General features: G+C 35.5%; 1 protein-coding gene across 2 annotated transcripts; it reads right to left on the bottom strand.

Moving 5' to 3' along the window:
- On the bottom strand, positions 1–27,248 carry LOC110094400. Of its 2 annotated transcripts, XM_028692454.1 has the most exons (5): positions 26,818–27,248; positions 26,503–26,727; positions 10,153–10,178; positions 9,800–10,065; positions 1–421 (listed from the first exon to the last, which is right to left on the bottom strand). In XM_028692454.1, exons 1-4 carry the CDS (start codon positions 27,175–27,177, stop codon positions 9,828–9,830), a joined length of 849 nt encoding a protein of 282 aa, XP_028548287.1. In that variant the 5' UTR covers positions 27,178–27,248; the 3' UTR covers positions 1–421; positions 9,800–9,827. The 2 variants fall into 2 exon arrangements, with proteins under 2 accessions (XP_028548287.1, XP_020675287.1); XM_020819628.2 differs by lacking the exon at positions 1–421 and having other exon boundaries at positions 9,659–10,065.

Genomic DNA, 27,248 nt, shown 5'->3' with positions numbered 1-27,248 from the left:
TTTAAAATGCCCTTCTACGTACATTTGCAATAAGCAGAGGATTTCATTCAAGCATCTTATTCTGTGTTGCATTTACATGCAAAAATATCACATGCTACAACTAAACGTTATGCAACTGCAAAATACACCATACATGCGTACATGCAAATGTGTTGTACACACCTATTGCATGCATACAAATAACCGCTTCACCAATACACTATGCAAAATACATGTAAAAGCATACACCGGCATGAGCTCCGACGAGCATAATGCACATACACGTTGGGCAGGTCAAGAAATGAACTTAAATTCCAGTATGATCCTTCGATGGAATAGATAGGAGACATGGCTCTATCATCACATGTGATATTATTAAAAACTCAATCTGCCTTCTGAAAAATTCCTTTAGGACATACTCGTTAAAACTCTCATCGTTGACCTGCAAAAGAATAAAATGGCCACGGAGAGACTGGATTGTAAATTTTCAAAGCCCATATTGAACAATCAAATATGAACAATGAGCTTCAAGATCTATGATCATAGATTTGCTACATCAAGATTTATAATTAGGTCAACATAGAACCTTATAAATTTGAGTGGCCAATGGATAGAAAAATCAATGTTATATACAATCCATTTTGTATGGTGATCATCCCAATTTAGCCAACTTTCATTTCGTAATGTCACTAAAACCCTTAATTATGAGAAGAACAAATCATCTTAAATGAACATAAGGTCCATTTATATCTTTCATTTATGAAGTAATTCAAAGAATTAATTTTTAATTCAAGCTTTCTCTCACTCTAATGATTGCAATTCAACCACATTATTTACTTCCAATAATTAATGAAATTCTCTAATGAGCTTCAATTAGTGAGTAATATAATTTCAAAATGCTTGATTGTATCTTTTGTTTTCATTAATTATGTGTGATGGCTTGCTATAAAGGATCTAAAAATTTTGAATATTAATTAATCGAATATATTAAATTCTCTTTTACAATATTTTTTATAGGAAACATTTAATTTCTTGTAAAGAGAAGTATTTATAAAATAATGATATTTATATACTTAGTTATTTTAATGAATACAACTAGATATACATATCATTTTTTAACTCCACTTAACTATCACAGAAAAAATATTTTAACAAGAAATCAACCAATGCCAACTATCAGTGTCAAAATTCCCACTGCACTCTGCAAATTTAAAATGAAAAAAAAAAAAAGTTAAATAGCTTTAGCCATATCTCACCCTCATCACATCAATTTATTCTAATCTAGCAGTAGTAAAATAACAAAATTAGAATAGGAACCAAATGCATAAAACCAAACCAAACATGCCAAAAATTAAGTTCGCATCAAGTCGGTTAGGTCCGTGCCAGTCCAAGCCAAGTTAACTTGGCCTGCACAGGACTTAACTGCCTATAAGTAAACTCCGTTCCCGAAGGAGACTACAATATAAGAACTTTTTCCAAGTAGACAAAAGCGGCCTGTAGTCGGCACTGGCGAGTACAACCATTGAAGTCATCCCAAACAACTACTTAGATGGACAACTTCATAGAAAGCTATTGATCAGCTATTAGTCCATCAATACACATCAAGCCAATGACTTCTTAGGAGCCCGACAAACAACTTCATCTTAGTCAAACATTCAAATTAAGCCATATAAATTTCAAATCAACTTTACATTATCGAACTTCTGTTAACGAAATATATTTATTTCTAAGTACTTTACATTATTGAACTTCTCTAATATTTTATCAAATTAGAGGCTGAGTTGTTATTTTGGATGTGATTTTTTGCTATGTACACATTTTCTCCACTGTTAAAAGACAAATTTAGGAGTCCTCGTGAATAAACTACTTCATATCTACTATAAATCTTCATGAAGAAGCTAATTTACGTATACTCCAAATTTTCTTGAAAAAATCACATAAAAAGTCCATTCCAAAGCTTCATAATACTCTTTCTTTTCATGAAATATTTTCTTCAAATAACAATTGGGGGTTCAAAATTGAAAGCCCAATTGTTTTGCTGAAAGCCCAATTGTTTTGTGCATTCATTCAAATATATATATTTTTAGTGTCAATATTTTACCAATTTACATGTCTGACATCTTCACAGAAACGTTATAGTATGTGCAGGAGGAGAAATTATTAGGTACGGAGTGCGGACGGGAGAACCGTCTGCACACTAGTATAAAACAGTGTTCGGTACCGTTCGGTACCACTCGGTACCGCTGGGTACCGCTCGGTACTGTGTCTGTGCAGACGGTTCTCACCCCGTCTGCACTCCGCACCTAATAATTTTTCGTGCACACAAGGAGAGTGATCTGATCTTCATATATATCTCCAGTGATTTGATCTTTCTGCTCTTTATATTTTTTTTTTTTAGTTCCATTCAAGTCAAATAATGGTATCCATTTTGAATCAGATTGACACTAATCTGACACGACTTTTGCATTTATCATGTCATATTTAACATTAACCTGAATCAACACCTGTGAACACGGACCTGTTAACATAAATCTCATATGGTACGGCTAGAACTCAACATCAACCAGGCAGTTATCAAGAAATACACGTGTCAATTTCTCATTAGATGAATAATTGTATTTTTGCCTTCTAGCCTCTATAAATAAGCTACTTTATACATTTCTTATGTTATGATAAGACAATATAGAAATTTCCTTCTTTCTCTATTGTTTTCTTTTCTCCTTGCTTTTCTTGTTACAGCTCATGTTTGTGAAATCCTTTCATGCTATCAGAGCTAGCTTTCCCGTGACCGAATTTTGAATATTAATTAATCGAATATATTAAATTCTCTTTTACAATATTTTTTATAGGAAACATTTAATTTCTTGTAAAGAGAAGTATTTATAAAATAATGATATTTATATACTTAGTTATTTTAATGAATACAACTAGATATACATATCATTTTTTAACTCCACTTAACTATCACAGAAAAAATATTTTAACAAGAAATCAACCAATGCCAACTATCAGTGTCAAAATTCCCACTGCACTCTGCAAATTAAGTTCGCATCAAGTCGGTTAGGTCCGAGCCAGTCCAAGCCAAGTTAACTTGGACTGCACAGGACTTAACTGCCTATAAGTAAACTCCAAATTTTCTTGAAAAAATCACTTAAAAAGTCCACTCCAAAGCTTCATAATACTCTTTCTTTTCATGAAAATATATTTACTTCAAATAACAATTGGGCGTTCAATATTGAAAGCCCAATTGTTTTGTACATTCATTCAAATATATATATTTTTAGTGTCAATATTTTACCAATTTACATGTCTGACATCTTTCACAGAAACGCTATAGTATGTGCAGGAGAGTGATCTGATCTTTTTTTTTTTTTGAGACATTTAGGCCATTTAAGGCAAACTCAGACACACAACGCATACACATGGACTCGAACTTTGGACCTCTTAGTTGGAAGCCTAAGCTTTCAACCAATAGGCCAAGGATATCATATATATCTCCAGTGATTTGATCTTTCTGCTCTTTATATTTTTTTTTTTTTAGTTCCATTCAAGTCAAATAATGGTATCCATTTTGAATCAGATTGACACTAATCTGACACGACTTTTGCATTTATCATGTCATATTAGGTCGGGTTATAGTTTAGATTTTTTAACATTAACCTGAATCAACACCTGTGAACACGGACCTGTTAACATAAATCTCATATGGTACGGCTAGAACTCAACATCAACCAGGCAGTTATCAAGAAATACACGTGTCAATTTCTCATTAGATGAATAATTGTATTTTTGCCTTCTAGCCTCTATAAATAAGCTACTTTATACATTTCTTATGTTATGATAAGACAATATAGAAATTTCCTTCTTTCTCTATTGTTTTCTTTTCTCCTTGCTTTTCTTGTTACAGCTCATGTTTGTGAAATCCTTTCATGCTATCAGAGCTAGCTTTCCCGTGACCGTGAAACAGCACTTCTCATGGAGACTTCATCCGCGTCTCTTGCAGTCGCACCAGACGTTCGGCAAAAACTCAAGCTCCTTTCTTGATCCCCAACCCATTTCTAATTAGCTAAAGTTTCTCATGGGCAACATGAAGAGCATCATCCCTCTCACTCTTACAGCCGACAACTACCCAGTATGATGTTCACAAGTCTTCAAGCTGTTTAGAGCAAACGGCGTTGAAGGTTTTCTTGACGGGAACTGCACTTGTCCCTCCCGAAATGGCTCATCTTCTCCCACAACCCTTTCCTATCAAACATGAACGCTTCTTGATCAAAACTTGGCAGCTGCATTATACTCGGTTATATCTCCTAGTCTTCTCCCATATGTTTTATATTTGGATCATTGAGCAGAAATTTGGGACACTATAGCCCGCCGCCTTTAATCGTCAACCTGATCCCGCACAATCTAACTTCGCAATGAACTCCACCATCTTTCCATGAAAACCCAAACTATGTCCCAATACCTACTTACCATTAAATCCACGGTTGATGCCATTGCCACAACTGAATCTCCTCTTGATCCTAAAGACGTTATTCTTTATACATTAAATGGCCTTCCCACTCAATATCAAGAATTCAAAACTACCATTCGTACAAATCTTCAACCCATAAGTCTTGATGATTTGTATACATTATTATGCAGCAAAGAGCAAAATCTTGCTCAAGAAGCGACCAAAGAGCTTCAAAATCTTCAAATCTCTAAACCAACTATGACCTTAGCAGTTCCTCGTGGATGTGGATATCATTTATCTAACTGAGGTAATCCTCCATTTCCCAATCGGTCATCTCGGACACCTCAATCTCATTCAGAAAAATATAATTCTGGTTCAATAAAATGCCAAATATGTTCTAAAGTTGGTCATTCTGCTCTACGTTATTGGTATTATCATGATCCTTCTTACACAGAAGACTCGCAGAAAACGGCACTCTTCTCATCATCAGAACCTATCGCTCCACTGGATTGGTATCTTGATAGCAGTGCCACAACACATCTCACCACTAATCCCTCGCAGCTTAACTCTATCAAGTCATATGTCGACCACATCAAATTACCTTGGGTAATGGCCAACAATTGCCTATTCAACATTCTGAGAAAGGTATTCTTCCCACTCCTACAGGTAATCTCAATCTTCATCATCTATATCATGTTCCTAATATATCTTTCAATCTCATATATATCCAACATCTTATCACTGACAATAATTGCATTGTCAAATTTTCCTCTCATGGTTTTCAAATCCAGGATTCGAAGACCCGCCTTCTTCTCAAGGGTCCCTATCTTAACGGTTTGTATCATATTCACTCGTCCACTATCAAGCAACATCTAGCCCTTCTCTCAGCTCAAGGTGTACCAAATCTTTGGCACAGGCGTCTTGGTCATCTTGCCTACACCACATTCCAACAATTAGCAAACATTATTTCTTCTTTATGTACTAATTTCTCTGGTCCTCATTGTAATGTTTGTCGGTTGACCAAAAGCCAACGCTTACCTTTCAATCAGTACACAAATTATAGTCTGTCTCTTTTTGAGTTACTCCATTCGGATGTATGGGGACCTTCCCCTACTACCTCAATGCAAGGTTATAAATACTACGTATCTTTCATTGATAATTTTTTCAAGTTTTGTTGGGTGTATCCTCTCATAACTAAATTTGAAGTGATCTCTAAATTCATAGAATTTAACAATATGATCACTTGTCAATTCAATACTCACATTAAATTTTTTTATTCTGATGGTGGCGAGTTTATTAACACTAAATTTCAACTTCTTTGCAATCAATGGGATATAATTCATCAATACACTTGTCCATATACTCCATCCCAAAATGGTGTTACCGAAAGAAAGCATCTACACATCTTGGAAACTGTTTGTAGCTTTCTTATTTAAGCTAATCTACCTCAATCCCTATGGGTTGAAGCTCTTTATATGTCCATCTATCTTATAAATCGTCTACCCAGTCGCTCTCTACAACAACACAGCTCATATCATATCCTATATAAAAAAACCGGCCACATATAATCACCTCAAAATTTTCAATTGCTTGTGTTATCCCTGGCTACGTCATTATTCCACCACCAAACTATCACCACTTCCAATCCTTGTGTTTTCATCAGCTACGCCTCTTCTCAAAAGGGTTATCATTGTCTCAACCCAAAAATCGGTCAAGTCTACATCTCTAGACATGTGATATTCAATGAATCCATCTTCCCATAGCAACAAGCATCCTCCAACACATCATCCAATTCCAATCAAAATTTCATACCACCCCTCATATTGGTTCCTACTTCAACTATCAATACAAGAAGCTCCACTTCTCCCATTACTATAACTCAAAATATCTCTACAAACCAATCAATCTCGGCTTCGCACTCATCCTCCATCCCTACGATTACATTTCAAGACACCCATTCGCTAGCCGCTCCACTGCATGACACAAATCCGCCAATTGCTACCTCTCCAATCCTCAAACAACCACTCATCCAATGCAAATTAAATTTAAAACTGGTCATCTAAAGCCTAAAACCATTTTCAATCTATTTCATCATGATCTTCCTCAAGATCCTAGCACATTTGTTGAAGAGGTTAAGCAAGAGCATTGGCATGCTGCCATGTCTCAAGAATTTCAAACACTTCAATTGCAAGGTACTTGGGATCTTGTTCCACCTAATTCAAATCAAAACGTACTTGGTTGTAGATGGACGTTTCGCACAAAGTATCTAGCCGATGAAACTGTTGCTAGGTACAAAGCCAAATTGGTCACACAAGGATTTAATCAAGAATATGGTCTTGATTAGACAAAAACTTTCAGTATGATGGCTAAAATGCCCACTGTTCGAGTTTTTTTTGTTGTTGCTCTTCATTATGCTTTGCATATTCATCAGCTTGATGAATCTAATACTTTCCTCCATGGCCATCTAAATCGTACGGTTTATATGAAACAACCTACGAGATTCACTGATGCTCTTTATCCTGATCACGTGTGTCGTCTGAAAAAGGAACTATATGGACTTAAACAGTCTCTACGCAAATGGTTTGCTACTCTTTCTGGATATGTTCAAATTATTGGCTTTCGGATTAGCTCATCAGATCCTTCACTTCTTATGTATAATACTAATGGTATTTCAATGTATTTTTTGGTTTATGTGGATAATATTCTTCTTACCAGAAACTATACCAAAGCTATAAAGAAACTTCTCGATAATCTCAACTCAAAGTTTACTATGAGAGATCTCGGATCTCTCTCTCAATTTTTGGGTATCCAAGTGGTCCATGTGTCCTATGGTTTCCACCTAAATCAGTGGTCCATGTGTCCTATGGTTTCCACCTAAATCACAGTCAGTTTTCCCAAACCATTCTCTCCCGCACATGTATGCTAAATTGCAAACCGATTTCAACCCTTCACAAACAAAAGCCTCTCATACTACCACCAATTAAAATGTCTTTTTAAATCTTACTTTATACTGACAACTTGCTGGCTCTCTTCAATACCTCACATTAACCAAACCGGATATATCTTTGGTAGTTAACAAAGTATGCCAATATATGCAAAATCCATTAAATATTCACTTTGAAGCTCTTAAATGTCTTATGAGATACATTCAGGGAACTTAGCATACCGGTCTCCCTGTATTTAGATACTCTCTTACACTACATTCCTATGTGAATTCCAACTGGGCAGGAGATCGTATCGACTGGAAATCTATTATCGATTACTTTAATTTTCTTGGCTCTTCTCTTTTTCTTTTAGCGTTAAAAAACAAAATGTCGTAGCATGTTCCTCTACTGAAGTTGAGTACCGAGCTTTAGTGTCTGCTGCTGCCGAAATAATTTGTATCTATCGCTTGTGTCAAGAATTTAACTGCTCTCAGTCTACTGCTACCTCACTATTTTACGACAACACGTCTGCCATAGCTTTAGCTAACAACCCTGTGTTTCATGCCCGTACAAAACATATAGAAGTGAATTGTCACCATATTAGAGATTGTAGCAAAGACAAGGTCATCCAAGTACATCATATTTCTACTAAAGATCAGCTCGTTGATCTCCTAACTAAATCCCTCTCTATCTTACAGTTTCATTTCTTATCAATTAAACTGGTTGCATCTCAAGATGCAACAACTTGAGGGGGCCTATTAACATAAATCTCATATGGTACAGCTAGAACTCAAGATCAACCAGGCAGTTATCAAGAAATACACATGTCAATTTCTCATTAGCTGAATAATTGTACTTTTGCCTTCTAGCCTCTATAATAGGCTACTGTATATATTTCTTATGTTATGATAAGACAATACAGAAGTTTCCTTCTTTCTCTATTCTTTTTCTTTCTCCTTGCTTTTCTTGTTACAACTCACGTTTGTGAAAGACTTTCTGGAACTAAATGACAACCAATCATTTTCTGGTTATATGCATCAGTGATCAACAGTTAACTATGAAAACTTTAACTAAATCCTCAAGGGAAATGATATGTGGAGATTTCCATTCCTGATAGTGCATGAATGTAGAACTCCTTTAAAGCATCCATGCTTCATAAAAATTGATAAAATATTTCCATAGTTTTCTGCCTTCCATTAGAACTTTGTACATATTGGTTGTGATCTTTGCGTCAGAAGCTACTTTTCTACTTTTCCTTTATGTCCCAAATGATTGAATGAAGTTACTTGGATGCACTGAGAAACTAATGACTATTAAAGTTTACAAACACCTAAAAATCCCTTATACATGGCATTTTATTGTCGCAGACAAAAATAATGAGAATAAAATCATTATTTACTACAATATTCTATCTATCTACAAGCAACCAAATGAGTTCTTGGAGGAAAGGAAAGGGTGTGGGAATGCTATGGAAACAAAAAGCCGAAAAAAAAAAGGATCAGTGATGAATGGCCTAAGGATTCGTTTTGGACAGCTTTCTTTAGGGCTGCAAGCGAACCAAACGTTCGGCGAGCTACTCGTTGTTCGGTTCAATTAAAGCTCGTTTGCGATCGTTTAATTAACTAAACAAACAAACTTGAACAATATTTTAAATACTCGACTCTTAAATAAACAAACTTGAACACTAATGCATTCGGCTCATTTATGTTCGCGAACAACATCATTTGAAGTTCGTGAACAAGCTCGATAAGAAGCTCAATAAAAGCTCGATTCATGTTCGATTTTTAACTCGTGAATAGGCTCGATAAAAATAATTAATATTTGACTATAGAATTAATAAATATAAATAATCATTACCTTTGTTACATAGACAATTGTTTTTTTTATAAATGTATTTGTTCATAAATATGTTCATGAACGTGTTTGTTTGACAGTTAAAAAAATTCGTTAAATATGTTCACGAACAAGCTTGATAAACACTAAACGAACGAACATGAACTGAACATGAACCAAGCATGAACACTCAATTTAAATGAACCAAATATGAACACAAATGCTAAAGCTCGAACAAACATGAACCAAACTTGAACAAGCGGATATTAAATGAACACAAACATGAACACTCACATACTCGGCTCGGCTCGGTTCGTTTGCAGCCCTAGCTTTCTTACTGCTTCTTAAAGCAGTTTTCTAGTAAAAAATTTTAAAATTTGTACTATAAAGCTCCTTTAAAAAGCAGTAAGAAAGCCGTACCAAATAAAGCCTAAAATTCTATCGTCAACTGCCCACCATAGATGGTTCGCTGTCCATAACTATTGAAATTTGCAGAATAATATTATATACGGTTCTTCATTTTTCTATCAAAAGGAGTTCACCATAAGGATTTTTTATCCATCCAAAATTCATAAAAAGAATCAACATTTTAAGAAGATAGCAATGGGCTGACCTGAGCTCAGTGTCAGCCTCCTGAAAAACTAAGTTTCATCTGAACTCTCAGGCTTTCCCTTGTTTCTTGAATCATTTTCATCTGTTGAAGTATTGGAAGGATCTATATCTTCTGTTTTTTCAACTTCATTCATAGTGGAAGATGATTCTTTGCTTGTTCCTTCCATGAAAGAACTAAAGGCAAGCTGAACAGAGTAGAGAATCAACCCAATTGAGTTAATACCAAACACAAAAGTTGCCAGATAGCACAAACCATTCACAATAGTCCTGTTAAAAATGAAGCAAAGAGTTATGCGAGATTGTGCAAACCCGGATCAACGAAACATCAAGGGAACAAGGAAAATTTGACAAAACCTGATTGTGATCGTCAACTGGCGAACCTGGAACGATTTAAAAAAGAGGAATTTGTAAGCAATATGCGTACAAGGAAAATATCTCGCTCATCACTTGATTAAAATATGCTGGGAAATGATTAATGTGATGCCAAGGAGTCTCCATGAACCAGTAAATTGAATCATAATTTAAAGAAACAAAATTTTAAAGCCACGCATATTTCTTCATTTCAAGATTCATCATTCAGACCATATTTATTATATTTTCCATAATAGATAGACATGTTATTTTCATATAATATAATCCTAATAGATTGTGGAATTCGAAAGGTGAAAATTTGTTAAGCTCTATAGATAGTTTTTAAGAAAAAGTGCATTAGAATTCTTTATTAAAGTAAAACTTTACGTGGGATTAAACTTAAAAGTTAGTTCCATCAAAATAATTGTCGTAGAAATTATAAAAGAGTATAAATAAATCATGCAACGAAAATAAGATGGAGATGAGTGAGGAGGGGTAACGTGCTCTTAAGAAAAAGAAATGTTTTTAAAAGAGCGACAAAACTTGAATACTATTCAGGTTTATAATATATATATATTAATGCTAGAAGACTTATTAAGAGCGTAGTAAGCAAAGGAAAAGCTATAGCTTTTGAAGATTTATATGATAGGCTTTGTATAAAGAAGAAAAAGAGATATAAAATAGCTAAGGTAAGAAATAAGAGGTTTAAAAACTATGATCAATTCAAATGATTTAAAAACAAATATAATAGGATCTAAGTTAAGGATGAAGACATTAAGAAAATATATGTTTCATAATATGAAAGGATTAAATCATGCTCATCAGGCTCTTTTGCAAGCTCTCAACTTCCACATCAAACAAACCCTTTCATGTGATCCTATGATCCTATCAACAACCACACCCATTTGTGATCGATAACAAAACCCTCACCCTCATCGATCAACACCCTCACCCTCACCTTCATCATCAAGCTAACCCATCAAAGCATTTGCCATCACAATTTTCCACGACCATAACCATTCATCCTTCATCCACATCGCAATTCCAACCTGCCTAACTTATCATAGGGATTTGCAACCTCCCTATCCACCGCATACAACACCTATTGCACCTCACCATAATTACACGGCAATATGCAACACATCACACCGCTATATGTACCTATTTGTTGCAAGCCTTCCAAATTCAATCTCAGTTCTCAGTCTATCAAACATGTGGCAGACTATTGTGCTACAAACCACTTTTGATTTATCTAGCACAATCCACTAATCATGATCTCCATCAACCCATTCTAGCATAATGCTTTGATTACAACCCACCTACTCCTTGCCCAGGTACGATCCCTATCACAACTCATCACATCAGCACTCCATCTTTAACAAGCTTTTCTTTGCGCCTCTCAACCTGTCGTAAGATTTGGATTTTATTCTTATGGATTCATATTATCATATTTAGATTTAACTTGACATATGCTACTTTGACGGAAATCTAGAAAGATTAGTTGTTTAATACAAATCATGGCATACACTTAATTGAGTTGTTGCAAACTATGACAAAATCGAAGGAGATATCTCGTCTCCTACAAGAATATGAAAATGCAAAATAAATAAATATTGCAATGGATGGGCTATCTAATCTTTTGGATAATACTACTAGGCCTAACTCTTTTGCAGGTATATATGTTGGGAGACAACATATTTCTCACCTTTTATATGCAAATGATCTCCTCATTTTTTTGTGAGAGCTCCAAGAACAATGCTTCTGTGCATTTGAGAACTATGAATGATTTTGGGCTGTTTCTGGTCACTTTATTAACCCAAGGAAAAGCAACATCTCCTTTTCTAAAGTTGCTAGTAATTCTAGTGAGATTTGCAATATTCTCAGTATCTTTAATATTAACTAGACTTTCAAATATTTGGGTATAGTTATTTCTTCAAAGAGGCTTCATATTAATGATTTCCAACCCCTCATTGAGAATATTAACAACCACTTTGTTGGTTGGAAAGCTAGGCTATTGTCCTTTGTGGGTATGCTTCGGGTTATTCAATTTACAATATGGAATACATATAGCTTACTGGATTAGGGGTTGATCAATCTTGCCTAAAAGTCATTGTAAGTTCATTGGAAGAGCCTGTGCTAGTTTCCTATATCATGGGAACTCAAGGAAAAAGAAAATGCAACTTGTTCCTTGGAATAGAACCTTTCTTCTCAAGGCACTGGGTGGATTAGGCATACCAGCTATTCACACATGCATTTATTCCTCTCTTATTTGACGTTTGGTTAATTCTACCTCATTACTTGCTAGCTGGTGTATGAGTGTTTACTTCTCTCCTTCGAAGAAGCAGCTCCAAATGCATCTAGTTTGTGGAAAAAGATCACTTTAGTTGTGGGTAGTATAAAGATGAAATTTTGCTTTACTATTACTCAACATTCTGAGCTTTCTTTACTTTGGGATCCCTAGCTTAAGGAGGACAGGAATCTATCTAAGCTACTTGCAAATCAAAAATTGTCTATTTCCATCCCTTGCGATGACCTATTTCTAATTTTATAGCCAAAAATTGATGAATTTTGCTAGATACTCTCTCTCAAAACAATAAAAATGCTACTCTTGATATTTCCAGGACCGTTGATTATGAAAATTGCTTTACTTGGAAGGAAAATCATAATGCTAATTTTAAAAAATTTCTTGAGGATTTCTCCCAGGATCAACATGATATTTCCTAGCATTCATTTATTTGGCATAGTAAATACTCACTTAGATTTACTATGGCTGGCCTTGGTTGGGGGTTTAAAAATGGTTGTTGTTTTAATAAAACGAAATATACCATCTCAACCTATTTGCACCTTTTGTTTGAATTTGAGGAGCCCTATACTCGCCTATTTTTTGAATGTTTCAACATTCTTTTAGCATTATTTCATACTTTCTCCCGTGGGCTACAAATTTCCTTCTCAGGTCGAGCCTTCTGCAGCTTTAAATTACATTTCTGATATGGATCACTTTGGGAAAGATGCAAAAAAATTATTTCTTGGCTACTGCATGCTCCCTCTACTTCATTTGGAGGGAGAGGAATGCTAGGAGATTTGATGATATCATTAAAAGCTCTTCTACCACTTGTGCTAGAATTAAAAAAAGCACTTTATTATAAGACAACTTCCTAGAAGAACTCTGGACCCATTCAGTAGTTTATCTCTTACTTTTGAATTTAGATCTATTGATATTTACTTTAATAACATTGTCGTTGCCAGGTCCCAAGTCATAGAAAAGAAAAGTGATGGGTTGCGTTAGGTTAGTCGACAGTCAACATAAAATTTGTCGAATAATCATGAAATGAATCCTTTAATATATTGTGTTAATGCTAGAGAGTTCCCTAGAAGTGACGCGTTGTATGGCTTAAATATAGTGACAGTGAGCAAGGGTCGCTCCACCAATGCCGGGGTGCTGTGTTAAATAGGCAAGGATTCCCATATTATGGATGGATGTGGGCAAAGAAGCTAATCCATAAAATTAAAATTATGATAGAAACTTAGAATATAGGTTCCCTTACAGGCAAATTAATGGAATTAATAGATATTATGATTTATAGAAAGATAAATATTCTTTGCATTCAGAAAACTAAATGAGTTAAAGAGAAAGCTAAGGAGATTGATAGTTTAGGATTTAAACTAAGATATTTTGGTAAGAATCGTACTAGAAATGGTGTAGGTGTGATTATAGATAAGTGTTTGAAGGATAATATTGTAAAAATTAATAGAATTTGAGATAGGATTATAGCTTTAAAGATTATGGTTGATGCTAAAATTATTAATACTATAAGCACTTATGCTCCTCAAAAAGGTTTGAATATGTGTTTTTAAAATTAAAATTTTGAAATGACCTAAAAGAATTAATACAAATGATACCTCTCGAAGAAAGAAATTTTATTGGAGAAGATTTAAATAGACATGTTGATAGAGAGATAAATGATTTTAAAAACATTCATGATGACTATGACTTTAGAGCAACTAATGAAAGACCATATTAGATTTTTTTTAGCTTATGATTTTGTAACTGCTAATATCTTGTTTAAGAAAAGAGATGAGCATCTCATCACTTATAAGAATAGATATCATAAAACTCATATTGATTATTTTTTTATAAAAAAAAATATATCATTTAGATTGTAAAATTTGTAAAGTTATTCTGAGTGAAACTTTATGTACCCAACATCGCTTATTAGTTTTGACCTTTAAAATGAATGAACAGAAAATAAAATTAAAATAAATAATTGTTCTAGGATTAGATGGGGATATTTGATGAATATTAACAAAAATATTTTTGAGAGTAAGATCTTAGATCTTAAGATTTTGTCTGTGTATGAGAAAACTAATATTATGTGGAACAAAGTAGCTATTAATATTAAGAATGTTGTAAAAAATGTGCTTTATGTATCAAAAGGAAAAACTATTAATACTAAAAATAGTTGGTGGAATCAAAATGTGCAAAAGCAGATAAAAAATAAGAAAATTTATTATAAAAATTGATTTAGCTGTAAAACTTTGATAATTGAGAAAGAAATAAAGAGGCCCGTAAGGAGTCTAATAAAGCAATTTGCAATGCAAAGATTTTAGTTTTTAATGATTTATATAATATATTAGATAATAAGAAAGGTGAAAGATATATGTATAAATTAGATAAATAAAGAAACAGGAGTAGTAAGGATTTAGTTCAACTGAAGTGTATTAAGGATGAAGATCAAAAAAATTTTTATTAGAAAAGGATATTCAACAACGGTGGATGAGATATTTTGCTAAATTTTTTAATAAATATTATGAGAATGCATTTGACTTTAGTGACCTTAGCATCCTAAATGAAAATAAAGATTTTTGTTTTAATCGGCATATTAGTAAAACCAAAGTTAAAAAAAACTTTAAGGAAAATGAAGCGTGAAAAAACTGTTGGACCTGATGATATTCCAATAGATGTGTGATAATGCTTAGGAGATAAAGGAATTTCTTGGCTTACTAAACCTTTTAATATTATTTTGAGGACTAAAAAGAAGTCAGATGAATGAAGAATAAGTGTGTTAATTCATATTTTTAAGAATAAAGGTGATGTACAAGATTGTTCAAATTATAGAGGAATTAAGTTAATGTGTCGTACTTTAAAACTATGGGAGAGAGTTATGGAGCATAGGTTGCGGCGTGACACTAATGTTTCTCAAAATCAATTTGGATTCCTGCTAGGTAGATATACCATGGAAGTTATACATTTATTGAGAGGTTTGATGGAGAAGTATAATGAAAATAAGGAGGATCAACATGATTTTTATTGATTTAAAGAAAGCATATGATAAAGTTTCAAGATAAGTGATATGGAGAGTTCTGTATAAGAAATGGGTTAATTGCTTATATTCAAGTCATTAATGATATGTATGATGGAGTTATTACTTGTGTTTACAAGATGGTCTGACCAAATATTTTCCTATTTCAGTTGGATTACATAAGGATCAGCCTTAAGCCCATATCTTTTTGCTTTAGTCATGGATGTTTTCATTAGACATTTGCAAGAGGTTCTACCCCGGTGTATGATTTTTTGCTAATGATATTCTTCTTGTTTATAAGACTAGAGAGGGAGTTGAAGGTAAACTTGAATTATGGAGGTCAACCTTAGAGTCTAAAAGCTTTCGTTTGATTAAATCTAAAACTAAATATATAGAGTATAATTTTAGTAATAATAGATCTAATAGAGTGATTGTGACTTTGGGCGATCAAGTCATTAATAAGAACACACGTTTTAAATATCTTAGGTCTATTGTTCAGAGTGTTGGTGAAATAGATGGGGATATTATTAGTAGAATTCAAGTTGGATGGTTGAAGTGGAGGAATGTATTGGGCTTGTTATGTGATAGAAAAGTCCATTTCAAATTGAAGGGAAAATTCTATAAGATGATAGTGAGACATGCAATGCTTTATGGTGCAGAATGTTGGTCATTAAAAGAGAAACATAATATTAAGTTAAGTGTTGCAGAGATGAGGATGCTCAGGTGGATGAGTGACTTTACTCTTAAAGATAGGATATGAAATGAGCATATACGTGAAAAGATTGGAGTAATTTAGTCACATAAAATGATGGCCTTCTGATGACTCGATTAAGAAAGTGGATGTATTAGATTTGACTTATATTAAGAATGACAGAGATAAACTTAAAAAGACTTGGTTAGAAAATATTAGAAATAACATTTATTTAGTAGATTTAGATGAGAATTTGACCCTTAATAGGACACAATGGAGAAAAAGGATTCATGTAGCTGACCCCACATAGTTGTTGTTGTTGTTGTTGTTGTTGATATTTATTTTGATGATTCTGTCTATTACAAATTTGGGTAGCTAGATTCCTATTCGTTATTGGCTGCTCAGGCTTCGTTGGATCGTATATTTTGGAGTTTGGTGGGCGATGATGAATATATTGTCATTCTCACCTCCCCTTGGAAGGTCCCTATGGCAAGCAGGGGAATGCTAGTATGTTTTAATTGATTGCTAGATATTTGACTGATGGGTTATGATATATAGCATGTAATTCTAAGCCCACTTTTTCATATCCTTTTGGTTGTTGTCTAATTATTTTATATTGAGTTTTGCTTTGTTTTTGCCACAGCTCAATTTTGTTTCTATGTTACATTATTGAGTTGCAACTTGGATTTTTAGCTTTGATGTAATTTTATAATTACAGTGAATTGAATTTGGGCTCTGCCCCTGAGCATCCAAAAAAAAACAAGATTAGAAATTCTCCAAATTTGCAATCCTTTGAAATAGCATCTCTACATATCAAAATTGGAAGCTTTTGTTGATTTGACTGCTCCTCATAATATCTTCTATGACCACAACCTCTTCCACCATGTTCATTTCCACGACCTCTTCTTCCACATCCTTTCCACAAAAATTTTGAGAATATAGTACCTTATATTCTTTGATTTTTGCCTTAGATTGAAGAACTTCTTCAAGTGTTTCCTCATTCTTCTTCTTCTTTCGTTGCTCATGTGCCTTGAGAGAGCAAGCGAGAGCATCAATAGTTAGTGTGCCAAGATCATTTGACTCATCGATCTCACACACAACATTGTCAAAATCGTTGATTAATGACCGCAATATATTCTCCACTACTCTAGCATCGTTCAACGTCTCACCATTTCACTTGAGTTGATTTACTATAATTTGCACACGCCTTATGTAGTCAGATACACCTTTTGACTCTTTCATCTTCATCCCCTCCAATTCGCCTCTCAAAGTTTGGAGGCGTACATGCTTGACACGATCGGCTACTTTGGACATTTTCTCTAAAGTATTTCACACATCTTTTGAAGTTGTCGCACCAGCAATCTTCTCAAAGCCCGGCTCATCCACTGCTTGACATAGCAGGTTGTTGACCTCATTTTTGTATGAGGCCACTAAGGCCATTACAGACTCCAGATCCTAGGACTTTTCTAGACCTTAGATCTTAGGATCTATTCTAGACTCTAGGATTCTTCTAGATCCATACTTTAGGATTCACTCTAGACCTTAGGATTCTTCCAGACCCTAGACCCTGAGATCCTTCTAGATTCTAAACCCTAAGGCCTATCTAGATCCTAGACCTTAGAATCCCTCTAGATCCTAGAACCTTTCTAGAACCTAGATCTCAAATCAATTCAAATCTTAAATCAATCTAAACTTCAATCAATTTAAACTTCAAGTACATTCAAACTTTGACTAAGTCTAGTTGAGAATCCAAACTTCAATTTAGACTTTGACTTTACCTTTGATCTAGCTCTGACCCCATCCAATCATTAATAATCACCAAATGATTGTAAATGATTTGGATACTTCAATATTAATCATTCAGACTTAAAATCCAAGCCAAACCCAGAATCCAGAATCAAATCCTAAGTCTTAAGGCCTTATCCTAAAGACCTTTTCCAAGAATTTTTCAAACACTCCAATACCCAGTCAAATGACCTCTGATTCAGAGTTTATCACTTGCAAAGTGATAAGACATGTCTCTAGAGGTTACCCTTCAAATTTGAGCCCATTCTGAGATCCCTAACCCTAGAATCTAAATCTAAATCCAAAGGCTGTAAAACCTTCAGATATTTACAACCTATGACACTGGACCTGTCACCTTGAAGATTCTAACCTTAGAGCCTTCACCAAAGCCTCTAATCAATTCTAGACCATTAATCCTGATATGTTGATTAATAAACTATATTTTTTTGGACTCATTTCAGCCCCTGGTGGCCATGAGCCCAAAATGACCAAAATACCCCTATGGGGCTCAAACAGGCATTTCAAACCAAATGAACTTCAAATTGAATGCAATCACTTGCAGCAAGTTTCAAATGTCATTTCAAACTTGTCGGACCCATTCCCAACTCCTGAGTCAACTTGGTTGACCAAGTCAACAGGGTTGACCCAAGAAGACCCTTAAGGGTTCAAATAGGGATTTTGATCAAATTGACCTCTCCAAACCCTGGGACCACATCCAATAGACTCAGGATGACTTTCTGAATTTGTTGAACTCATTTCCAGCCCCTGAACCCAACTGGTTGACCAAGTCAACCAGTTTTGGCCTGAAAGCCCATTAAGGGCCCATTAAGTCTTCTTGATTCAATTGACAAACATGACTCTTGGAATCACCCTCCAATCCACCTAATCAGCCCATTTGGATTACTTAGGTGCAATTCCATGAACCCTTGATTGGGTTGACTGGTCAACAAGTCAACTCAAGGATCAAAGAACCATTCCTATGGTCAACTCGACCCATCAATCCAAACCAAGCCCTTCTAACAGTCTAGATCTGATCTAGGCATGGTCTAAACTCCACATCAGCAACCCTTCACCTGTTGACCGCTCAAATAGTCAATGGGAGCTTTAATAATCTCCCATGGTCAAACCCGTCAAATTAATGAACCCAGCCCAATCAAGTCTTTTCCAGCCCACTGAAATGACTCCAGAAGCTTCCTGGGAGCTATCCTGACTCATCCCAGCTGGTGGCATGCCCCCAAGCTCGGTCTAACACCCTAGTGGTCCCCCTATGCTTGAAAAGGACCCCAAGTCGCTCTCACCTGAGGCAGCCGCTCCTCCTGTCCCCTAACCGTCTGGGACAGGTGTTCATCATCCCAGCACTCTCCTTGATCGATCCCGACCGTCCCTTTAGGCTCTAAACCCGTGAATAGGCAGGAGGCACGATTCCCATTGATCCCAAGTGATCTTCCATTCCAGTCACTCCCCAGAGCTAAAAAAGATTTCGTTTTAGTTTCCTAGAGCTGGACCTTCTTTTTCCTATCGATCCTCGGCGTTTTGAAGCTGTCGGCGGGGAGATCAGAGCTTGACCAAGAGCCACTTCAGTTCAAACTCCCTTAGCTCCATTTCCGGTGATTCTCCGAGTTCGAGGCCTGAAGGAAATCAACACGTGGACAGTCTACAAGTTCAACCGTGATAAAATTAACGCAATCAATCCATTATACGGTGATAAGTCCTAAACCCTAGTTTGTTTTCTAGGTTCATAAATAACCCATTCAATATTGCATCAAAGGACTTATAAATAACTCCCCATTACTCACTAGACTCTAATACATCTCTGCTCAAAATCTTAAGTCATTTGGTTTAGTATCTTAAGAGAACGAAATGAAAAATACCCCTAGGGTTCTCAGTTTGGACTGAGGAAGACGATCCCTCAGCCGTTGGATCTTTTCTGTTCAGATCAACGGCTGAGATCGGGTCGGGTTCGAACCCCGTTTCAATCCATTGAAATCGTGGTCTACCATAGTTTCGTCCGACCAGATCTGCACCCTAGATTTAAACCGCGGGATCTTTGACAGCCGTCCGATCATTCCAGATCGGTTTTAGCACTGCGGGTTTGATCTCAGCTGTTAGATCTACCCGCTGTAGATCTGACGGCCTTAATTCCTGCCGAGCTGGTTAAGTGGCGGGTCCCTCTTGACCGCCGTAGTCCTAATGGACATCCCCGCGCGCGCCGCGTGTCCCGGTCACCGCCGCCGTTTGACCAGGCATTTAATACATATGATTTAATTCAAAAAAATGCCATAACTTCAAAAATTAATCACAATTTCATTTCTGATCCAATTTTGGCGTTCTTGGGCTTGTTTTGTTCGTATTTTTAAGGACTATATTTTAAAAATAAGTAAAAATTATTTTGATTAACAGTTTATTAGTAATTTCAATAATACAGAAAACCTAATTTGACTTTTAAATAAAAATATACAAATTATATTGAGCTGAATTTTGGCAGAGGTGTAATAGAATCCAATGTTGATTCACTGTAATTTTCTCAAGCTCATTTGATGCATATATATGTGGTATTTGAATTTACAAAAGTCTCAATCATGAATTGACCTAAACCTTTGTAAATTCAAGTATAATCCAAATCAAATCCAATCATGGCGTGTTAGAGTTCTATGGGATCAGTGTAAAGTTTTCATTTCACTGAAAATAGGTTTAGATCTTGATCATGTATGGTTTAGTTAAAATCCACCTTCAATATCATGCTTAACCTAGTTTAATTAACCAATAAATTGCTTAACCTAGATTGATCATATAAATTAACCAACAATTATGCATAGATATATATCCCAAGATCATTTTATTCTAACTTGATGTATCTATTCCTCTATGGTAAATTGTTTAAGTTTATAGGTCATCAAATGACCTATAACTATAATGATTCACTATAATCCTTCCATAGAACATTAGGAGCACTTTTATTGTTCATTGTTCGTATTTTGATGTGATTGTAATTAGTGTCAAAGGGTTAGAAGAACATTGATTTGTAGCCCATAACCTAGTGACATTAAGGACAATAATTAAGGATTTGTGTCTTAGTTAACTTAGATCAATTTAGGTGGACTTCACACATCTCTTTTGAGATGAAACTTAAACTTAGAAAACTAGTGTCATGAACCCAATGATTGAACTCACTTTGATTTGACATTAATTGATCTCAAAATAACTAGTAGATTTAGGTGTTTTTCTCTTTAAAAGTTTTAATGTTCAATAAATTTCAATAAATCAAATAAAATTCATTGAAAGTCTAAATCAATCTTAATCAACCTTAATCGACTCTTACTAGTCATAAAACAAAGTTACAATCATTCAAAATTAAAACTCAAGGCCTAAATACCATCAAAGTTAAATCAACCTTTAATTAAGCCTTTTAAACTTTCAAAAAATATAATAAATCCATTTTAAATCCAAAAATTACATGTAACCCCTCTAACTGACCAGAATCAAGCCCTAAACCCATGAAAATTAAAAGCCCCTTGATTTGACAGCTAATTAAGCCTTAATTTAATTTTAAGTAAAAGTTAATATTTAATTGATTTAAATAATTAATAATAATTAAAAATCCCAAAAATTTTCCAAACACTTGGGAATCCCTCCTTAGGTCATTCCTGACCTTTGGAGGTGTTTTCAAGAAGTTGGGAACTTATTTGGAGCAAAACCATAAAAAGCCTATAATTAAACAATTTCAAAAATTCATTAAAATGCTCAAAACTTCAATAATTCATACTAAATCAAGAAAAAATCCATATTGACCAAACTCACTTGCATTCAACTCATTATAATGCCTAATGTTATTAAAAATATTAAACCCCCAAAATCAGGTCAAAGTCAAAAAGTCAACATTTTGGTCAACTCTAAGTCAAAATCGGGTTAAAATTTCTAAAAATCATAACTTTTGATAGAAAACTCCAAATTGAGTGTGCCACCTGTCTAACAACTCATAATTAGGTCTAGTATTTATTAAAAATCAGAAACCCTTAAGATTAACTATATTTTTAAAAGTCAATTTTTGACCCCTAGTTAACACATCCGGAAATCTCTTAAAACCCATTAACCCTTCAAATTCCAGAATTTTCTTCATAGGATAATAAAATTCTCAACCAACCCATTAAAATCAGTAACCAACTCCTTAATCAAGCCACTCTTTAATTCCAAACCAACTTAAATAACTAATCAACCCCGATTGCTACTGGGTAACCAGGCCTACGAGGGCTATTAGCTTAGCCCCAAGAGGTGAAAATAAACTTCACGCCATCGGTGTTGAAACAAGTAGCAATCCAATGTAACTTTTAAAATATGGTTTAATAAATTCTTAATCTACTTATCTAAATCTTTAACCTTAACTCCCTCTAAACCTAACAAACCAACGTTTTAGTACAAACTCAATCAATATACCCACTTTACGGACTATCCCACCACACAACTTCTACACACACTTAGATGATGGCTCTAGGAAACAACTCTAGATCTAGGTTAGGCCGGTGTTTACTTTACTGCGTGTGCCGGATTTTTCGTAGTTTTCACTGCATGTTGTGATGAAATTGCTTTGCTGGTCTGCTTACTTTTTCTGTCACTCTGTGGATGGATTTGATGTGTTTGGCGACTAGATTACCCTTAGGTAGGTACGATCCGTGTTGACACAATTTTCTGCGGTTGCCACGCTCATGCAGGGCAATCTAAAAAGGGCAAATCAAAAAAAGCATAAACTATTTGTATAACATCTTTGCACAGTGGCTTCAGCTGCAAAGCCCCCAACATAAAAGACGCTGGCAGTGTGTTTACTTATTTGTCTCAATACAACTCTGGGAAACTGTTTATATATTAATGCTTAGGATAACCTTAGAGTGAGTCTAGATTTTTTCAAATGAACATGTAATTTGTGTAAGTGTCAATGTTGTGAAAGTTATTTGAGTTGGATAATAGATCCAAAGCTGGACTTCCAAGAAGAGAAAAGGATCCCCTTTGGGAACACTCTTTCTCATTTGGAGAAATCCAAATTTGGACAACTTTCCCTTACCCAAAGAGGAAAGAGTGGCCTCTCCCTTAAAGGAAGTGCCCTCTTATCCATTGGTATACCATACAAAATCCGGAAGATTGAAAAAGGAGTCCAAAAGAAGAACAAGATTGAAGATTGAAATTGAAGATGAGAGTATCCCACTCAAAATACTTGCGTCATGATTAGGAAATCCCGTTGTTGTCAGTTGTGCCCGCCACTTTACTTTCTGCAAAAATCTTTGTAATAAGCTAGCAACTTTGCCTAGACTTATTAATTAACTTTAATATATTTGATGTGATTCATTGATTTGCGCTTAGGATACTTGTTTACTAGTTTGCGATGTATGCCGCTTTTGTTTTCGAACCTGGATTACGCGAGACTCGTGAGGGTGTGAAAGTTTTATACTCATAACTTTAAAAGTCTAAAATTTTAGTGAGTCTAAATAACATAGAAAGATAACGAATCTAGGGAATTAGCCGGGGATCGACCCCAGGGTCGCATGCATATTTCTGCATTACTCTCTCCTTGTTTTAGACCCTTCCCCGCCTACGGGTAGAGTCCGGATAGTCTGACCTATGAGGACGAAGTGCTGGACCTGGGGAAGCCCAGTCTTCTAAAAAAATTATTTTCTAAGCCTGTTTTTAAAATTTCAAGCATATTTGATTTGAGGTTGTTAACTAGCATGCATTGCATTAGAAACAAATTAAAAGAATCAAAATTTTAATTTCATAGTCCTTAGCATTTTGCACCCAACATAAGTCAAAGGGGCCAATTAGGAGAATCTCTAGATGTCGGCCCGAACTTTCCAAAATCTTAAATATAACGTCCCTACCACTCTTTCATAAAAGACCGGACTCATCTCTTTTAAATCGATTAGGTGGTTAGCTGGTTCCCCAATCCAGGCCGGGGTAAGTCCAGACCTTGCACTGCATTAGTTAGGTTCGGACGACTGTGGTCCAGCGTCCAAAAATAGATTTAGGATCTGGGGCAGATCTTTGATTATAAGACCCCAAATTTCGGGAATATAATCCCAAATTTCTAATAAAATACTCAACTTTAATTAAATATCATTTCAATCCAAAACATAAAGCCCAACACATAGATTAAGTTGGGACACTTCCGGATGGTTCCTGAATCTCAAAGTGTCCCCTACCTCTCCGCCTTTAACTCCGTCAATAATTGTTCAATTTTGACCCATTCCCTGTTGAATTTCCAAAATTCCTCTCTTTTTGATATCACTCCTAGGAAATCTGACAAAAATTTGCCACTATTTTAATCGAGAGTTTTCGTAGGGGGCTTTATCTCCCTACGATATAATTAACTACGAGGGCTTGCGCTCGTAGGAGATTTAGAGCCACACACACCTGATTTTAAAATTGATTTTTAAAAGTTCAATTAGATTTCTTTGGGAAAACTTAAAATACTAGTGATCGTTATTATCACGATAAAAGAATTATCATCGAATGGTATTTTCTCCCTTTAGGGAGATACACTTTTCTTTGATAAGGCTTTGGATGTGAAATCAACGATCACACTTCTTGAATATTGTGGCTGGATATTTAGTAGAATCTCATTTTGACCCTTCGGGGCCAAATGAAGTTCTCTTTAGCATCCGATCACGATATTCAAGATGAATTTCATAATTCTAAATCTGAATACCGTTATGAAATTTTATTTTCACCTTTCGAGGTGATATACTTTTCTAACGAGACAATTCGATTTTAGAATTCAATTTTAAGTCGCAAAGAAAACTAATATTTTTAAAATATGTTTTCAAAATTCCACCAACACAGGTAGAAAACAATTTTGTCCTTCACTCACGTCTCCTTCAACGCCTTTAGTTGGTTTGTCGTCATGCCCGTCATATCTGTCGTTTCAATGAAGTCGTTCTCAACGACTTCCCATACATCTTGTGCGCCCAGCAATGCCCTCATCTAAATATTCCAGTTGTCATAGTTTATCTTTGTGAGTCCTGGTAGCGATATATGCTCCATTGACAAACTTCCAAGACTTGTCATCACTTTGATACCAATTTGTGGAATAACACAAATAAACTGGGAACACTAATACTCTACTTTTCTCTTGATTAAGAGAAGATTTCAACAATCACTTCACTTTAAAATATTTCCAGACTTTAATATAGCTCACCATTCCTATGGTTACATCCTTTCAAAATGATATTACAACCACACAAAATAAAAAAATTTAAAGGTGAGATAGAACGAGAATTCAAGATGACAAATTTGGGCTTTATGAAGTATTTTCTTGGATTAGAAGTTAGACAAGGAAAGTCAGAAATTTTGTGTCACAAGAATCATACTCAAAAGACATCCTAAAGCAGAACAAGATGAAAAATAGTAATTCACTAACAACACCGATGGAACTAGGTGCTAAAATCTCAAGATTTGATGATGGAGATCGCGTCAACGCAACAAAATATTAACGTTTGGTGGGAAGTCTGCATTATCTCACATGCACAAGGCCAGACATATCCTACAGTGTTGGAGACTTGGAGTGGTAAGTCGGTTTATGAAAGAGCCGGTTTACACACATTGGAAAGCGCTAAAGAGAATTTTGTGATATATCCAACAGACAGAATCACTTAGGTTATTTTATTCGAAGACAGAGAAATATAGATTGATGGGTTACTCCAACAGTGATTGGTGCGGAGACATAGATGATCGAAAGAGTACATCGGGGTATGTGTTTTTATGGAAGAAACAACATTTACATGGCTATCAAAGAAACAACCGATCGTGACACTTTCGACATGTGAAACGAAATACGTGGCAGCATCATTATGTGTGTGTCACGCAGTTTGGCTAAGGAATTTACTCCATGAATTGAATCTCCAACAAACAGAGGCTACCGAGATTCATATTGATAACGAATTTGTATCAAGTTAGCAAAGAATCCGGTACATCATGAAAGAAGCAAACATATCAATGTCAAGTTTCACTACATCCGAGAACACGTGAAAGAAGGAAGCATAAGAATGAGTCAGGTTGCGAGTCATGATCAATTAACAGATATATTTACAAAGTCGTTGCCCAAAATATTGTTCAAAAAATGCAAATGGAAATCGGCATGAAGAATGGAAGGGACTTTGAGTTTAAGGGAGGAATTTGTTGATAAACTCAAATCATCCATATAATATGGGTAACAAACTTGAGACTTGAATAACTATCAAGTGGAAGTTAATGGTGGATATGTAGATAACTATCAAGAGGAATTTAATATTTCATTTTTATTAAACGTTTTTTTTTTTGTTATTGTGTGGTTGTAATCTCATTTTAAAATGATGCATCCCTATGAATGATGGATTATATTAAAGCCTAGAAATATTTTAAAGTGAAGTGGTTGTTGAAATCTTCTCTCAATCAACAGAAAATTGGAGTAGGCGGATATGCCTAGAAATGTTTTATAGTGTTCCTAGTTTATTTGCGTTCTTCCACAGTTCTATCCTCGTTCTCAAAGGAGGTCTACCATGGGGAATTACATGCTCGGTTCCACGAACTAAAGGTGTTGTAGGCGGAGACACTTACAGATAGGTTATCAGAGATAGTCTGGCGGTTAAGAGAGGCTTCAACGTTGGTCGTGAACTTGTACAGTATAACAGCGATTACCCCAGCCGTAATCCCTCCCAGCAACGCCTGAACAGGGGAAGGTGGACTCTGAGCTTCAACGGGACCAACTCCGATTGCTTTCAAGCTATCCAAAGCTTCTTCCTTTATACCCTTCACCTTCGTCGTTCCCGTAGAACGCACTCTCTACAACAGGTTTCCAATATAACACTATAAGTGTTCGACAAAATTACGCACTGGCACAGAGACACCAAAAGAGATGAACGAAGCTAGTACCAGCTCCTTTGCCCGCTTGGCTCTTCTACGAATGGAGCGGAAGAGGAAGATAGTTATGGCGCCGGTGAGAAGAACACTAGTGGCAATCTGCAAGGGGGTCGGATTGTCATCGATTGCAAAGAGGGAAGACGAGGAAGAGGAAATAAGTTCGACGGGTCCTTCGGTTTCTCCGATTGGTGATTCTGGAGATGGTGGCTCGGGAAGCTCCGCGAGCCATGGCCGGGAAACGGCCGCCAGTGCCGACGGTCGGAGGGAGATGAAGATGCGGGAGGCATGGAAAGGAAAGAGAGGCGAGTGACGATGTCGCAGAGAGGAAGAGAGCGGAGATAAGTGCAGAGTGATTTGATGGGTACAAAGCATCGCCAGAGCTTGCAATCACAGTCGGGAGGGAAGACTAGATTTGTTAAGGGATAAAGGATGGAGGATTCTCT

Source organism: Dendrobium catenatum, unplaced genomic scaffold (assembly GCF_001605985.2).
Source record: "Dendrobium catenatum unplaced genomic scaffold, ASM160598v2 original_scaffold_209636, whole genome shotgun sequence".
NCBI lineage: Eukaryota > Viridiplantae > Streptophyta > Magnoliopsida > Asparagales > Orchidaceae > Dendrobium > Dendrobium catenatum.
Note: the sequence above shows the minus strand (reverse complement) of the source record. Positions and strands in the feature narration are given on the sequence as shown.